We start from the raw sequence: 18151 nt of genomic DNA, 5'->3' as shown, positions 1-18151 counted from the left end.
TATTTTGAGTAAGATAAACATGAATGTGTTTAAAAAGTTCAAACGCGATAGATTTATAAAAATCTCCAACCTAGCTAGACATGGCCCCCTTTTCATGCAAATAATCGTTTACTACACAGGTATTCTACACATTGTTTAAAAATGTGACTTAGATACCATTCTATAATAGGATCTACAGATATGACTCATTTTAAAAATGGCTCTCTAGTATTGTCCACTGTATGGCTGCATCACAATTTATCACCTAGGATGCAGTATATTATGTCACCAATAGGTGGCACCCTCCCAATACACTGGGGCCCCAGCAAGAAAATTCCTTAACTTCAATGTTTTAGATCAAGACTGTGTGAAGTGTTTATGTTCAATTTACTTAAATAAGTCTAATTATTAAAAAAAAAATAACTATAGATACTATTATCCTGGACACTTTAGGGTCCAGAGTTCAAATGTGCCTAATTTTCTTTCATTTACAGATTATTGCCATGAGATAATGGCACTCTATGTTTCAATCCATAGGAATATTTTCCAGAAAACTTAAGTTTATGTTTTTAATGATAGCAATAAACAAATATATTAAAATTCATTTTATCTTTTTGGGTGATGGATATTCTAAAATGGGAATGTGGTAAAGGTTGCAAAACTGTAAATTTATTAAAAAATCACTAAATGTAAAAAAATTAAATAAAAAAAATAACATAAAAAGCTATAAAAAGGAATGTGAAAGTGCCAGACATCACCAAGAGTTTTATTTACTGAGTTATTTAGTTGCTGTAATCTATTTATTAGTCCAGTGTATACTGTTGTTATGCCCACCACTGTAGGAGAATCCGGGAAACCCCAAATTTTGCTAAACTCTCCATCTATCTCTAAAATGGTAGTTTATCTCTTCTTTAACACACAATGCATGTGATTTAAACATTTGATTCTTCACTTTGCTACTTTTTAATTCTAAGAAATACTATTTATTTTAGATGTGTTTGGAGATCTTGGCAAGAAAGGGCCCGTGCAACACTGCAGAGGGTAGGAGCAAAAAGTCGGGAGCCGGATGCCTGGGTCTGAACCTGCCACTTGCTGGCATTCACCACGGCAGGTAGCTTAACCTCCCCATGCCTCATTTCCTCTCCCAGAAAGAGGAGGTAATTATACACCTCTTCATAGGATGGCCTGGAGAATGAAATAACTTAATCCATGTAAAGCATTTAGAACAGAGCCTGGCACTGGGCCATGTAATTGTCAGCTATCATTTCTCCCTATAGCTCAGTCCAGAAAACCAAGCTAGAGGAAACTAATATTCCAAAAAAACTCCATATCCACCAAAGATCTCCAAGCTCCGACAAATCTGTACACAATGACCACCCTCTTTCACTTCTGACAGGATGCAGTGGTTTGTTTTTTATGGCTTTGTTCTCCAAACTGTTGGCAGGGCATCAGGAGGTGCTCGAATCAGAGGGTCCTCTCAAAGCAGTTTGGCCACCAAAAGCAATTTAAGAGCAGGCAGCGTCAGAGGCTGCTGTGAGAGGGGAAGGAGAGGAAGAAAAGGCAGAGACAATGGGGGAACTGAGGCCTCCAGGGGTCTCAAGGGGGAGGCTGTGACCACATGACCAACTTCAACAAACTGTCCACTCTCGCCTCTGCCATGCCACTGTCGATAATCTGGAATCCTCTCCTAAGGCCCGGTGCCTGGCCTCAGAGACCTTAATCCAGGGTTAAAATGGGATCCCAAGCAGCCCCAGAAATGTACTGAACTCTACAATTCAGCAATTCTCCTCATGTAGTTACCCTGACCCAATCCATCACTTGTCACTCATGGCCCTTGTATGTGGTACTGATCCACAAGATGCCATCTCACATCTCACATCAGGGACCACTATTTTCAGGAGCTGCTCCTACCTCCTCCACCTACCAGTATTTTCAGATGCAGTTGCTGCCTGAGCACGAGTTAGTAACCATGACCTATTGGACCAGAAGTGTGAAAGTCTTCTCCGGAGCCAAGGCTTTACTTTACAGTGCACTTTAACGCTCAAAGCTGATGACAAGTGGTGCGATTTATTTCTCCAACTCCTCCAGCACTGTTTCCATCAGTACCCAATTGTTCCCCAAAGCAGTACTGTGCTCCTAGAAAAGCTGGAAGGTTCAGTGCCAGACAGGCTGGGATTAGGCCAGTGCTGATGGTAACGAAGAGACAATGTGTCCCTTTCTCAATTACCAAGATATTAATGAACAGCATATTTAAAGGGTGGGATGGCAGAAATTATTAGCAAACCAGTCTGAAAATTTACAGATTGATTCCTCTTTGAAAAATTAATAGTATCAGCATGAAAGAAGGTTTTAACAAAATAAAGACAGGTGCTGTAAGATGTCTCTAGAACCAGCGCCTGGGGGCTTGTTAGAAACCTGCTTTTGAATCAGTTCCGCAGGTAATTCACATGCCCATGGACGTCTATGAAGCAGCGGTCTAGAAACAGGATTGTTTCATATGAGGACAATTATTTCTGTATTTGTCTACCTTAATTCATGGTCAGATGCTATCAGGTAAGTGTATATTTTTGTAAGATCCTTGGTTTTAGTTACATTTGAAAATACATATGCTCGGAGTCACCTAGTAGTAGCAATAGTTGCTAACATTTGATGAGTCCCTTCTCACTTCTTTTTCTGTTTATTTTTTAGTTACTTTCTTAGGGATTACAAGCAACACCTTAAATCTATAACAATCTATTCTGAACTGATCCCAGCTTGGCTTTTACTTCTAGTTCACAGATCCCAAGAGGAAGCCAGCATGAAAGCTTAGTCTTCTCAGGCCTTTCTTGAGCATGGCTCCAACCCTGGGTATATACTTGTCACTCTAGATCCCAGATAAAAGCAGGAGCTTTTCAAAGCCTTTACTTCCCCAATCATATCCTCCCACCCAGACTCTTCCTTCCCAGGCTTTGCCCTTTGAGTTCTTGCCCCAGGTGACTGTAGCTAACACATTTGCCTTTACATGCTTTGGAAAAAGGCCACCCAGGAAGCCACTTCAGCCCTAGGGACACACCAACGCAGGTGGAACAAAGGCAAACCCTTCAGGGAGCCACAAGACAGGTCAAAACACACAACCACTATTTTCCGTGGTGCTCTAGCACCTTGCACCAGGAATGCACACTGCCACACTTCACGGCCAGTGCCAAGCTGGGGAGTGGGCGATGCTAAGTGAGTAGGTTCAAACACCACAGTGCTCTCCTACCGACACTCCGTGGCTTCGTCTTCATTAAGCGTTCCCTTGGTTGCGAGTTTGTAATTAGATTCAAGAGCTCCAAAAGAGCTGACTGGCAGTTTTTGCCGGTTTATTCACTGCTTTCTTAGGAGGACAGTCTTGGAGTTCCCTACTATATCATATTCAGTGGCGTTGCTCCCACTAATATTTTCTGAATGCTTATACTGTGTCAAGAGTTATTCCAGGTGTTCCCATATTAACTTATTTAATCCTCACAACAATCCTGGTGGGAAGATGATATTAGTATCCTACTTTCTACAGGAGGAAACTGAGGCAAAGAGGGATGAAGTACCAAAGTCATGCCGATGATTCAAACCCAGGCAACCTGGCTCCAGAGCCCATGTGCTTCACCCCATACTCCAGCAGAAGGTACTGACCGAGACAGCTTGGTCTAGGTACCAACGAGATCAGGTGTGAATACAGGTGTGCCAACTAGTCATAGGCCTCAGGCAAAACTGCCTAACTTCTCTCTTTAGAAATCTCTCTGAATTCAGAAGACACAATCCCCAAGTCTAGTGTTAGGTCCATAATTTTAGTGATGTAAAAGAAATACTCCTGTGCTACCCAACTAATTCCTATACTCTAACCAACTCACTTGGAATATGTATTCCCTGAACCCGGAAGTCTTTCACAGATTCCTTAACAGCCTAAGTAGTTGTTCTCCCCAAACAGTCCTCCCAGGATCTTTGATGCTAATGAATTTATAGTAGAGGTTAGAATAATTCACTTTCTTAAAAGAAAGATTGAATACCATTGATTTTGAGGATTTGATTGACCATGTCCACTAGAGATTTGGGAAAGAGAATTTATCATAAATTTATCATAACTATCATGCATATACAAACTAAGAATAGTGTAGCAATAATGCTAAATTTATTTTGTGAACTTATACTATTTTTTTCCTGGTACCCCCTATTCTCCTAAAAAAATTTTATACTATATATTTGTGCGGATGTATTTGCTCGAATTTACATTTAAAAATGTGTTTCCTAGAATCTCAGTTAAAAATAATTGATGTAATATTCTAAAATTTATTTCTAACAGAAAAAAATTTGAATATTGTTTAAAAACTGGTCAATTAAATTTGGCTCTTCAAAGGCACTGTGTTGTCAGGTTCACATGCAGTAAACATTTAATAATACAAGGTCAGGGCAAGGATAGAATAAAACACAAGGACAAGCAGGATCTTTCCAATAGGAGACTCCAGAACAACAAGCACATCCTAACCCAAATGTCAGAGGAGTTGACAGAATATGTATAAAGCACCAATTAATCAAGAAAAAGACATTCAGCCAAAGAAAAATGGCAAAGGATATGATGAACAATTTACTGATGAAGAAATATAAATCACTCAAACACGGAAAAGATGCCCCAATCCACCAGGAATAAGGGATATGCCTGTAAAATATCCTTTCAACAACCTGGAATGGAAACATTCCAGTGGTAGAACAGTATGAGGAGAGGGGCATATCGAATACTCCAACTCAAGTGTAAATTTATGCAATACTTTTGGAGAGTAATACAGTACGTTTTAAAAGTATATACTTCTTGATCCAGCATTTTCATTTGTAACAATTTCTTACTAAGTCCCTCCTGCAGGTATATATAAGACATATAGGGAAACGGACTTGGCCCAGCGGTTAGGGCATCCGTCTATCACATGGGAGGTCCGTGGTTCAAGCCCCGGGCCTCCTTGACCCGTGTGGAGCTGGCCCATGCGCAGTGCTGATGCGCACAAGGAGTGCCCTGCCACGCAGGGGTGTCCCCCGCGTAGGGGAGCCCCATGCGCAAGGAGTGCACCCGTGAGGAGAGCCACCCAGCGCTAAAGAAAGTGCAGCCTGCCCAGGAATGGCGCCGCGCACACTTCCCATGCCGCTGATGACAACAGAAGCGGACAAAGAAACAAGACGCAGCAAATAGACACAGAGAACAGACAACCGGGGAGAGGGGGGAATTAAATAAATAAATAAATCTTAAGGAAAAAAAAAAAAGACATATACCTAGAGGTTCATTGCAACATTGTTTTTAACAGGAAAATCAGGGTCAGGGTGGGGTGGAGTGAGGAAGGGTGTGAAATAGCCCAAATGTCTAGTGCTAAAGGAGTGACCAAAAAAACATAGTGCATTTATAAAATAGATTCTGTGCAGACATTTAAAAGTAGCCACATGATATCAATTCTAAGATTCCACAGATAATAAAATGCATCTTGATTTAAAAGATGTAAAAATGCAAAAACTCAGCCCCAAATTTGAGGTGCTAGAGATGTAACAACAAAAAAACAGCCTTCCTTAGACTGATAGTATGGATTTGCATTTTAAATATACTATTTAAATATAAATATATAACAACAACATGTAGGCAAAGGGTTAGGATGCTGTTAAAAAATTTACTGTTAAGATATTTTTAAAGAGCAAAGTTCAATTGTGATGAGGTAGGTGAAGGGGGACCTAATATCTTGTTATTTTAATTTTTTGGAAGGAATATATATTTTTGAAAAACATTAATAAAAAGTACTCTAAGTAAAAAGGAACTGAGGTATGTGAGCATGGTGAAAAGATGACTCAAGCCCATTTTACTCACTTCTTACGATTTCACTTTCCCCTCCATGCAGCACCTGTCTACCATTTCCTGTATGCCTGCTCTGCCTACATCTTCCCAATCTTCACAACAACCGAGATAGACTTAGATGGCTCCATTTTACAAACAAACTGCCCTGGGTGAGGTTATTCTTTCCTGGTCACACAGCAATTGCAGGCAGAACTGAATTCCAGGCTCAGCCCATCTTTCCAATTCTGGGCTCCCATCGTTGCCATCTATTTCTTTATGTATTTGTTCTTTATCTTTGCTATACCTTTTTCTTTTTATGGCCTTTATAACTATTTCTTTTTATTCTACATTGGCTTTATGTTATTTCTAAGCTGAAAAGCTAATTTATGAAAGAGCTTGAAAAGAATATTCTAATTGAATTAACTACAACTCAATGCATTTCCTCTTTACAAGCAATTCTTCCCCTCTTGCCCATTCTGAAGAAGATGCTCACTAAGAACTCTTTCATTTTGTTCCCACATGCTACTTTTTTAACTTGAACAAATCAATTTTACAAAGACAAAATGACATACCAAATACTTTTGAGTGCTTTCCTTTAAGTGGTGGTAAAGAGAGAAATAAGCTGTCAGTGCACAACGCCAACAGTCACCAAACAACCTGGCCAGCAAACGCGGTCAGCACTTCCAGTCCTCCTCCACCACTAGCAGAGGGATAACACCGGAGCCTGGGCTGCCCTATGTTTCCATTTGACCAAAGGTTTGACTTCAGATCTAAAATTGAATGGAAAGGCAATGTGTTTCAATGGCTTTTCACTTCCTTCCTGCTCTCCTCCTCTATGCCTGGGTTCCTTTATTGCTCACACAGAGGCTGGCATATAATTTTGGACTCTCACCTATAAAGCTTGTTTCCATAGTCTCTCCTTTAATACTCTTTGCTCTAAGTGGAACTTGGGAGGAATGTGAAGGATTATAGGGAAAAAAAGAAGTATCAGGAAATATAAACTCTAAAGACCTGTGCCACTGATTGCTAAGTTGCATTACGTTTCTTTTGGTCATTTATCATTCTCGGGAAAAAATGGATTGAGGGTTTCAAAAATTAATGACAGGATCCAGATGGGAAGTAAACCAGCAGCCAGATGTTTATGCAATCTTACTCTTCCTCTCCCTACACAAACACACACACACTCCAGATGAAGGTAAAGTATCAGCAGCAAAGGTGAAGAAATATAAGCAAAAAGGAATTGTCAGGCTCCGAAGGAGGTGAGAAGACTCCGTGTCCAAAGGCCTTCTGCAGGAGGAACTGAGTGAGGCCTCACCTGAATCTTTCATGGGGCACAGGGCACACTGCATGCCCCAGGCCTCGCCGTACAAACAGCAGCACTCCGTGTAGGTCGTCTGCTTGCCAACAAGAGGGCGGCTACACACATAGTCATCGCTCAAATGTTCCCAGCACAGATCCTGGTAGACATCGGTTTCTTCAATTTGTTCTGAAAGGGAAGACATGGTTCCATGACAATCGAACCGTTATTCCTATTTCATAAACACGGTGGGAAGCCAATGAGTCTCAAAGTTTCCATCCCTATTTCTAAGAATGACTTCCAAGTCAAAGTCTGAATCTAGCCTGATCTTTCCTTGGATCAAACCTCTGTCGTCTCCAACTGGGTATCATTCCATCAGCTGAAATCATCCGCATCATCTTCTAATTAAATCCTTCTCCTTATAGCTTTCCATGATTATATAAAATGCCCCATTATCTTGCCAGCACTTCTCATAATCGTGCTCAGTTTCTCATCTTCCTAATCTTGGCTTTTTCACAGTTACTACTCTGTCCAATCCTACCATTTCTTTCTACGTTACATATTTTAGATTTGTGCTCTCTCACCTCTTCCATCTGCCAGAGCCCTGCCTAGTGACATTTCATCCTTGAGCCCTTAATTCTACCTTTCTGCCTTTCAACTGACTTCATCCAAAGCAGCCTGCTGAGTGTGACGAGTGATCAGTCAACCCAGCCTCCAATAGTGAATCAGGGCTGAACAAGGTTTCAGGATTCCCAAAATGGACCTCAGGGATAGCCACCTCCTCGTCAAACTCCATCCATCTGTCCTGCCCACCCTCTTCCACCATGTCCTCTACTCCACTCAAGCAAACCTACATACTTTTCCCTGAACTTCGACTTCCTCAGCTGCCTGTGAAGGTTAAGTATGCTGAACCCTCAGGCGCAGAGCAGGTCTCCCATCTGCTCAGCTACTCCATATTCCCTTCTTCAGTACATGAGTATGTTCAGGGCATTCAATCTCCCACATATGGATGATAAAACCTTATTGTCATTCATCTTAATATCTCATTTTAATTATTTCAAAATACATGAGGAATCCAGTTTTTCTAGTTTCTCCAAGTTCACCTTTTATTAAACAGGAAAATCTTAAGGTATTTATTTGGACATAAATCTGCACCTCACGTCCGAACATACCGTTTGATTCTGCTGGCCGTATACATCTTTTTTCTGAAGCATCCAGGACCATTGGATGAGTACAGAAGCAGTTATAAGAGCCTTCTGTATTAATACACTGGCCATCAATACAACTGTTGGGGTCTTGGCATTCATCCATATCTTAGCAGAAAAAAAAACCATAATGAAAGAAAATCAGCCATCACATGTACCTTACACATTTTCTAAACTTTACACATTGCTAAACTGAGTCTGGATTCCAGGGGCTGCCACATTTTAATTAACTATTAATATATGTCATCATTCAAAAGAGAACAGCTTTGACTATAAAAAAGTATAGGTTGTATTGAATGAAAAAGCTACATTGTTGCTACTGCTTACATTACATAAGAAAACATCTAGGAACGGGATATGCTTAGAAGTTTAAGATAGAATGCCTCTTCATAAAAGTTTTGAAATTATTCCCTTTTGCTATGTTTCTCAGCCTAGTGTATATGGTTTTCTGCTTAAGCATGAATGTCTGCATCAGTATTAAAAATGACTTTCACTTGCACATTATGAGTGATGAAACAGGAGGTTCCACAGACCAAAAGAACACTTCAGTTATACCAACCACCTGAATTATAATTCCGCATTGAATATTAACTCTTTGTTCAAAATCCATTCAAGAGGGAGTTTAGAGGTTTGGTTTTTTTTTTAAGATTTTCTTAAATCTTAGCCAAAAGAGCCATAAAACATTTACTGATCTTTTCAAAACGTGCTCTAGATCAAAGAAATCATTTTTTATGACACAGCATTACTTATTTTTTCCCATCTGTGTATTTTCATAATACCCCACACTGTTATCTTCTTAAAACTTACCAAAGCATTGTAACTTAACGGGATCATAATATGTCCCTTGCTTACAGTAGCATTCATACCCAGGCTGAGTGTTCAAACAGAACCCATTTTTGCAGATTTCTTGTCCAAAGAGTAGGCATTCATCTGCATCTATGGGCAAAAAAAAAAAAAAGAAATACAGAGAGGAGCTAGAAGCTTTGGCCATCTTTCAGTTAAAAAGGAAAGTATGCCCATTACTGGGTTTTGAGTTAAATATTATAACATTATTTACATTTTCAAAGAATCTTACAGACAATATATAATTCATGAAGTTAGACCTAATTCACAGATGTGGAAGCAAAATCAGAAGTGATTTACCTGTAAATTTAAGGAGAAATCTCCAAAAACATTTTCAGAGAAGGTGTAGTTGTAAATGTGGTCTCTGAGTTGCTACTACATATTTGATGAAATAGCCTGCAGATTGCATAATGGCACCAAAAATATTCTCTAAAGAATATACTTTTTTTTTTAAGAAACGTACATTTCTGTAAATGTCTATTCTGGCCCATTCACTAGCTGAAGGTAGGTCACAGATGGTCTAGGATGGTCCCTAAGATGTTGTGGAAAGCTCCCTAGAAGATTTTGATGGCATTTGATCAAAGTCTTCTTTCCTGATGATAAAGATAAGCATGAGGTGCTGAGGGTGTTGTTAGACTCCTGCACCCATGATCTCTAAGGCTCAGTATGCTCATTGATAAACTGAGGATAAGAGGGATACCTACCCAATATGATTGAAAGGACAAAATGAGATAATCCATGTGAAGGGCTCAGATACTGGCACATGTAAATGCTCAGTGTTCTCTACTGCTTTTATTATTATTAGCATCAGTCCTAGCATTTTAGAGCTAATGCCATCTAGTGCTCACTGTTTTAAATGGAGACTACACAGGTGAAGTGCTCAAAGTTTCACAGCTGGAGAGCCGCAGAGCCAAGCCTAGAACTTATATCTGTCTGGATCTGGATCTATAGCATGGCTAAGATAAGGAGAGGAGGAATTTATATTTATATAAGGGATGACTTTATAGTGATGTCAGGGCTCATATGAGGTGAGATTTCATTATATTCCTGTAAAAATACAGTATGTAACATTTGTGACCTTGAAAAATATTAAGAACATATTGCAAACCATATCTTCTTGTTACTGAATTGGACAAAATTATAGATGTGTTTCAAAAAACACACATGGAATTTTCTCTCCAGCTACTGAATTTTACCACATTATTAAAACACTAGCTTTCCAACATTGGATGGACAATAAAAATGTTTTTATAGTCTGTTTTTCAGCCACTTAACAGTTTTCAAAATTAAACTGTAAAGAAAAAATCTCTTTGTATTTTAAAAAGTTCATAATATCTCTTATCAGGCAAATGGAAAAAGTGGGTGGGTAGTGAGAAGATATTTATACATATGGTTTAAATTTCAGCATAATAAAGAGGCTGCACATTTATTTTAGAATTACAGAATAAAAGCATTAAATACATAAGAAGTATCTATTTTGCTTTCTTCTTTTCCATTCCTTATTATGAATCTGTAGCCATGAGTAAAAAGTTTTAAAAAAAGAGATAATATTTTAAAAAGAGCCTCAGCTTTGTTGATGACATTAAAGATAAACAGGATAAAAGGTTCAAATTTATATGGTTATAATCTATATGATTCCTAATATACCTGTGGAATAAAAAATTTATTAAGAACCTATAAAGTATACAACTTTGCATTAAGTACTTTTATATATATTATCTTACCTAATCCTCACAATAACCTCTGAGACATTATTGTACCTCAGAGACAGAGAAACTGCATGCAATTTAAGTGTTAAGAGCCACAGCTCCAGGCTACACGCGCCTTCTTCCGATGGCAGAATGAAAGGTTTTGTGGTCTGGAACTCCAGCTCTGTGCAACCTAAGCCACACTTTCACCTGAACGTCTGACATACACACAGGTTGCAAGTTTGAGTCTGTTTGATTCTGACCTTTATAGTTCTGTCCGCCTATGTGGGAAGAAGACTCTCCAGTGGGGATGAAACCTTTCCCTTTAGGGCACATTTCAGTGAATTCAGCTGATTTCAGGAAAGACATCACCAAGAAAAGAAAAGAAAAAAAAAATTACACCTTCTATGAATATATATTTCTTTTAAATCTAATTTTGCTTTCTTAGACTCACAAATCTTGCCCATCTAATTCAAGCAAATAAATTCCCATGGACACATGACCAAACACAAGCATGACTACAGCTCTTAGCTGTTGCTTACCAGTTCCCAAGACAGGGCAGGGGAAGACCTCGCAGTTGTCGCCCCACCCAGCGCCTGAGGTACAGCAGCATTCCTGTTTGGTGACGTTGGTGGCCAGCACGTTATCACAGAGACTGGCGTCATTTAGATTATAGTAGCACTCTTTCTTTTCTTCTCTGGGTTGATCTACGTCTAAATCTAAACAGTGTAGGAAGTAAAAAGAGTGTTAATAGTATATATCACATCTGTCTCTAACACCAGAAAGCAGAAATCATGTTAAAAAAAAAAAAAAAAAGGAAAAACAGACGGACTCCAGTAACATTTCATTAACCAAACACTGCTTTCCATTTTCAGAATCAGATTCTTCCACTTTGAGATAAAAGTGCACTTAAATCCCAAATTTTGGTGGATTTCTAATACACCCCAAGAGTGCAAATCTGTCAAAATCATTTCCTTTTATATTAACCAATTACTTTATTGTAAATTTGGCTGTGAGTACAGTTTCCATGTCTGCTTTCTTGCCAAACATAGGACCATTCTTTACTGAGCTATAATGCCTATTTAAATCAATGAAAATTTTCCCCAACACTTGATCAGAGATGTGGGGCCACACATAGTATTTAACCCTTAGCTGGTTATTTGAACTGACCATGCTTCTAATCTTTTTTGCTTATTTCTAAGCAGAGGAAGGTAAGTAGGAAAACATTGAAGTAACATGGCGTGAGTAAAATAATCTTTCATCACTGAAAATTTCAGTACTTAATTTCTTGCAAATATTGACATTGAACGAAATAAATGAGTGCTGGATAAGCCTCGGGGTAGAATTTCAAGGCCAAGTTCTAGTCCTAGCTCAAGTGTGGCCTAGAATAAATGATGTTCTAACCCACTCAGTGATAAAAGACAAAATGGTATGAGGGAATACTAATGATGAGAACAAAACCCACCTACTTTCAGATAATAAGAAAAATAATTGAATTCTATCAGAATTGAAGTTTTTGAACAAGTTTGTGCCTTTAAAACTTATCAATATTCTGTGGCTAGACTTGGAAAGAAGTCTAATCCCTTCCTTTCCATATGCTTATAGAGTCCAAATCACTGCCTATGAACCAGTTAGATCGATTAATAGCTTTGATTTTATTCAAATAAAAAGCTGATAGACGTATTCACCAAGTGCAATGAATGTCCCATGATGATGGAGGAGGTTGTTGTTATGGGAGGAGTGTGGTAAGGGGGTGGGGGTTATATGGGGACCTCATATTTTTTTAATGTAGCTTTTTTATTTTTTAAATTTATTTCTCTCTCCCTCCGTGCACCCCCCCCCCCAAGTTGTCTGCTCTCTGTGTCCATTCGCTGCGTGTTCTTCTGTGACCGCGTCTATCCTTATCAGCGGCACGGGAATCTGTGTCTCTTTTTGTTGCATCATCTTGCTGTGTCAGTTCTCCATGTATGCGGTGCCATTCCTGGGCAGTCTGCACTTTCTTTCGTGCTAGGCGGCTCTCCTTATAGGGGGCACTCCTTGAGCGTGAGGGACACCCCTGTATGGCACAGCACTCCTTGCGTGCAAGAGCACTGCGCATGGGCCAGCTCCACACGGGTCAAGGAGGCCCGGGGTTTGAACCACGGACCTCCCATGTGGTAGGCAGACGCCCAATCTATTGGGCCAAGTCCCCTTCCCCTTAATGTAACATTAAAAAAATAAAGGCAAAAAATTAAAAAAATTAAAAATAAAAATAAAAAGCTGATGACTGTCATTGCAACTACCTAGATTAATGTACTATTTTCATCAGAACTCTGCTGGTTTCAGATTCCTGGACCCAAAGAAACTACAGGGACAGAGGGAAAATATCTGTGGTGAGTACAACACTAATGTCAATTACTATCTTTACTTTTTAAGTTCATAGATAATTGTGTTATAGGTAAATAAAATGAGCTATTTTCACAATAGTTTCCTATATATTTATTTATTTTGGCAGGGTCTGGTTTACCATGGAAATTTGATTAATATATCAAATAACAAAGGTGCTTTTAAAATTTAAGCTCAGAAAAATTCTATCAGAAAAGCTACTGCTCTTTCTTTCTTCCTACAGCATTAAAAACAAGCAAACCAACCTTGCACTATATAGTACTCTCAGAACACAGAACAGCATCGGAATATAAAAGACCCACTCACACACTTGATTCTGGCCAATTCTGAGATTTTTTTCTTTCTCTGACAAATTTCAGCTGGGACTCTAACTTAGTATTAAGAGCTGACAACAAATTCAAACCTAGAACAAGTGCCCAGAATAAAACTAAATGCTGATTTCTATGCAGCAGTTTATGAAAACATTTTAAATCATTTCCTCATGTGTGAAATTGGGTAAAACTTGCCACATCCTTCATTTTGTCTAGCTTGCTTCAAGTGTGCATATGGAAGAAATGTGCTTTGCCCTTCTCTGCTGGAAGGATTCTAACTCTAGCATGGAATTATTTAGGAAAACTGAGGGCACACATTTTGAATGAGCAATTCAATCATAAATCCTGCAGGAAATTTTATGAACATTCCTCAACATTTTTGAATACATCGACTGCCTATTGCTATCAAAAATTCTGCCCAATTATTTTATTCAGCTATCCTTAAAAATGCTGCTAGCTACTAAACAATGCATTTAGAAATATAAATCAAGAAAGCAACACAATTAGAGTTTTGCAACATCACATTTACTTTCCATATAGCTTGTGCCAAGAGAGTGCTCAATAAATGTTTTCTCGTCATATATAAAGTTGTAGGTATGCCAGTGGTGTTTGTTATAAAACAGAATTCTATACAGTAGGATCTCATAGAAGACTGCTCTGTCCACAAGTAAGCAGCAACAACAGGCTTCCATCTGTGCAAAACATACTAAGAATTATACATTCTTTGGAAACTGTGTCCCCATGTTTTGTTTTGTTTTTACAATGTTCATTATACTCACATAGCATAGAAACTAAGCAATAAAATTAAATTACCTTTTCTTTTTTTTTGCCTTTTTTGGGGAAGGGAACTCACAGATCATTGTGTAAGGGAAACAATCAATAACATAATTGTATTATTCAGGTTTTACATTGGTTGTTACAAGTTTTTGCTCCTATTTTCTTGCCAAGCAGCTTGAAAGTTCAATGTTTACACAGCTGAAATTGAGGTCTTGTCAGGCCCTCACCCATGTTTGGACAAAGATGCAAATTCTTTGTTAAAAACTGGTTGACAAAGGTCATTCTGTGAAAAACTGCAATTTCCCTATCTTCTTGACCTTTAATAATTAATTTCCTAGAGCATTTTTCCACTGGGGGGGAAAAACCCTGATCAGTAAATATATTTAATAGAATTTCTTTCAAGAATCTTTGTATGAATTTAGGTCACTGCTGCTGGGGTGGAATGTTTATACTGGAAAATAATTTTAAATGATCAAATCAATGGTTATAGGAAGTCCCAAGTCCTGGAAAGAATGAATTTTATTTTTCTTAAAGATTTTATGAATAAGATTGGGCACAGTTCACATGTCATCATCTAAGACATATACTACTACTTCAGTATGTGCAGATTTTTTTTTTAAAGATTTATTTATTTATTTAATTCCCCCCCCCTCCCCCCCGGTTGTCTGTTTTCTGTGTCTGTTTGCTGCGTCTTGTTTCTTTGTCCACTTCTGTTGTCATCAGCGGCACGGGAAGTGTGGGCGGTGCCATTCCTGGGCAGGCTGCACTTTCTTCTACGCTGGGCGACTCTTCTTACGGGCGCACTCCTTGCGCGTGGGGCACCCCTACGCCGGGGACACCCTGCGTGGGGCGGCACTCCTTGCGCGCATCAGCACTGCGCATGGACCAGCTCCACATGGGTCAAGGAGGCCCGGAGTTTGAACCGTGGACCTCCCATGTGGTAGACGGACGCCCTAACCACTGGGCCAAGTCCGTTTCCCAGTACGTGCAGATTTGATTCTTAGTTGTGCTAAGAGGCTGGCTGGACACCGATGTATAAGCATAAAGATCTGGAGACCTTTATAAACTAATGCTCTCCATATCTTTCCAGGGCACTCAGGTGTGACTGAACAGTGCCCCAGATGAAACACCTGCCCATAGTCCAGAAAAAAAGTCAATGTAGAAAACTATGAATATGGTAATGCTCAGCAAATTATTTTTCATAAAATTATCAAGGAAGCTTTATTCTACTTTTTATTTTTAAAACTGCCACAGGCATCAGCATTTCAAACAATCTCATGCTTTTTCAAGACAAGGAATTCTACTTATATTTCAAGGAATACTAAAAAAGAATTTGGAAATTCATGTATTTCCTTTTTCTCTATTATTTTCTTGCTCAAGGACTTGAAGATGAGGACAAAAGATTTTTTGTTTTATTTATTTATTTATTTTTGAGGTACTGGGGCCAGAGACTGAACCCTCAACCATGCAGGTAGGGAACTAGCGCTCAACCACTCAGCCACACTGGCTCCTTTGATTTTAGTTTTTTCACTGGTTTTGCTTGTTGTTTATCTTTGATATTTTAGGAGGCACCAGGAACTGAACCCGGGACCTCCCATGAGGGAAGCAGGTACTCAACTACTTGAACCACATCTGCTCCTGAGAAATGTGTTTTTAAAGTGAATTCGAGAGGAATCTCTACATTGGCTTCAGAAAAGCAGCATTCCTAATAGGAAGAACAACCCAGCATGAAGGGCTGCAACGAAAAAACTAGAAAGACGGTGACTTCAGATGGTAAAAGAAGGAAAGAGTCAAAATGAAGATCAGAAGGCAACGTAGAAAAGGAAAAGATAATTCAAAGAAGACACCTTCACCCAATTCCCATTCTTAAAGAAACCAAATGGCCATGACAGTGCTACGATATCAAGTGCTGGGACAACTGCAGGAGCAGGGTGGGAAGGCTACCAGGGAAGGCTGCCTGGAAGGGGTGGCATCTCAGCCGAGGTTTGAAAGATAAATTTAAAAAAAAAAAGGCAACAAACAAAAGAGCAAGGGTGGGAGAGGAGGACAAGTACACCTTTCTTAGGTCTGTGTGGTAGAACAGGCTGAGGGAGAGGCGGCTGCAGACAGAACCAGAAAATGGGAGACCAAGGCACCAAAGGGGAAGTCAGGACAGCAATGCAGAGCGTGACTTAGGAGCCTGAGGAACCGGGCAGGAATGCACCGTCATGGGACCTAGTGACAGGGGAGGCAGGGGCAAAGGAGAGGTTCTGACTCAGGTGCTGGGCTGGTAACAGTGACAACTCTCCTGGAAGAGTGGCGTCCTCTGGCTCAGAGCCTCACCTAACCAGCAGGACAGATGCTCGTCCGACTGAAGGAAGGGGTCCTCCCCCTCCCCACCCCCTTCTGTGAAGGAGGTAGAAGGGCAAGGGACAAGCAGGCCTGGGAAAGGAATAAACTGGGGGGGGAGGGGGGAGAGAAAGGTCTGTGATTTATGGTGATTTATGAGTTAAAGTCAGAAGAAGAACAGTAAGCAGATCCAAATGAAAAGAAGGGGTTCCTGAAAGAGGAATGAAATCCTGTGAAGAAAGAAACATGGGAGGAAAGTATCCTGAGATGAGAATGGAGATGGAGCCCGGCTGGAGTGACAGGGCGTCTAAGCAGGCGGGTTCCACAGCAACCAGGGAGCCACGACGCCCTGGACGCATGCGCGCGGCCACGGTCTGTAAAGACAATGGCGTGAACAATGCGGAACCCGAGGTGACACGGAAAAGGTCTGGGGACGCTGAAGAGGAAATGTGCACACCAGTCCTCCACAGGCCTAATGCAGAGCAGATTCTAGGATCCCAAATGCATCTCCAATCCAGAAGCACGAACCTATCTTATGGAGACAAACAGTTCATACGTGCGGTCTATTGCTTTGACTGACTGATAACGTCAGTTCATTAAAAAAAGTAACATCTCTTTACTGGAAACCTCACGAAAATAAAAGCAAGGTTTAGGCATTAGTACTCTTCTCACTATCACCTTTGGGTGAGGGAAGAAACTTGACCCAACTTTTTTTTTTTTAAACAAATGAGCACGTTTTCCCCAGTCTTACCTATAGATATGGTATAGATCCATTAAAAACACAAATAAGACCTCAGGAGTTTTACGGCATTTTACAGTGTTTGCATTCTAAATACGGTGGTCTTTTTAAAAAAAAAAAACAAACTGTTCTCTTTTCTAATCAAAAATTATTTTAAAAAGCTCTTTCAATGTTAATTTATTTTACAGGTTAACTACATACATTTGAAATACCTACTTTGCCAACTATAACAGTTGACTGATGTTCTATGTGGTTTCCTGCCTTGAAAAATGTATGTACAGTCACAAATCCTATGGTGCATCCCTCTAGAAGACAGAAGAGAACACCGTTTAAGCCCAATTGTCACAGCCAAGCAGAGGAGTTGCACAATTTGTCCCCTGACAGCAAAGAAATGCTCTTCTTTCTTTTGCTTCACTTAAATTTAACCAAAGCAAGCGGGAAAACTATCCCCTACATAGAAGAGTGGAGATTTTCCCCATTTGAGTGTTTCCCCATTACAGTTTGGATAAAACGCACATTTATTATATTCTATGGCACTGGTTGGGAATGAGATGGGTGGTATACGGAGGGACATAACCTCGAACGTGGAGAGGCAAGGCAATTTTATTCAATAGTTCCTAAGTGTCTACCATGCATCAGGCACTGCTAAGCAGCAAGCAAGGTCACACGTGCCAACAAAGCTTGGGAATACAAAAAAGAATAAAATAGAGTGACACCCGCAACAAAGGTACAAGTGTTATGAGAGCAGAGCAAGTATTATGAGAGGCAGAATCTAATAATT

The 18151-nt window shown here is 39.7% G+C and overlaps 1 protein-coding gene across 8 annotated transcripts in view; it reads right to left on the bottom strand.

Moving 5' to 3' along the window:
* LTBP1 (latent transforming growth factor beta binding protein 1) overlaps nt 1-18151 on the bottom strand; it is a 410312-nt gene that overhangs the window by 21108 nt on the left and 371053 nt on the right. For all 8 annotated transcript variants that reach the window (XM_058278378.2, XM_058278382.2, XM_058278380.2 and 5 more), the window contains 5 exons: nt 11373-11549; nt 11094-11180; nt 9107-9235; nt 8267-8407; nt 7113-7283 (listed from right to left, as the gene is read on the bottom strand). In XM_058278378.2, the coding sequence (XP_058134361.1) occupies nt 7113-7283; nt 8267-8407; nt 9107-9235; nt 11094-11180; nt 11373-11549 (705 nt within the window). The remainder of the gene's footprint in view (nt 1-7112; nt 7284-8266; nt 8408-9106; nt 9236-11093; nt 11181-11372; nt 11550-18151) is intronic.

This window comes from Dasypus novemcinctus, chromosome 17 (assembly GCF_030445035.2).
Source record: "Dasypus novemcinctus isolate mDasNov1 chromosome 17, mDasNov1.1.hap2, whole genome shotgun sequence".
Lineage (NCBI taxonomy): Eukaryota > Metazoa > Chordata > Mammalia > Cingulata > Dasypodidae > Dasypus > Dasypus novemcinctus.
The sequence above is the reverse complement of the archived record's forward strand: the minus strand, read 5'-3'. Positions and strand labels throughout refer to the sequence as shown.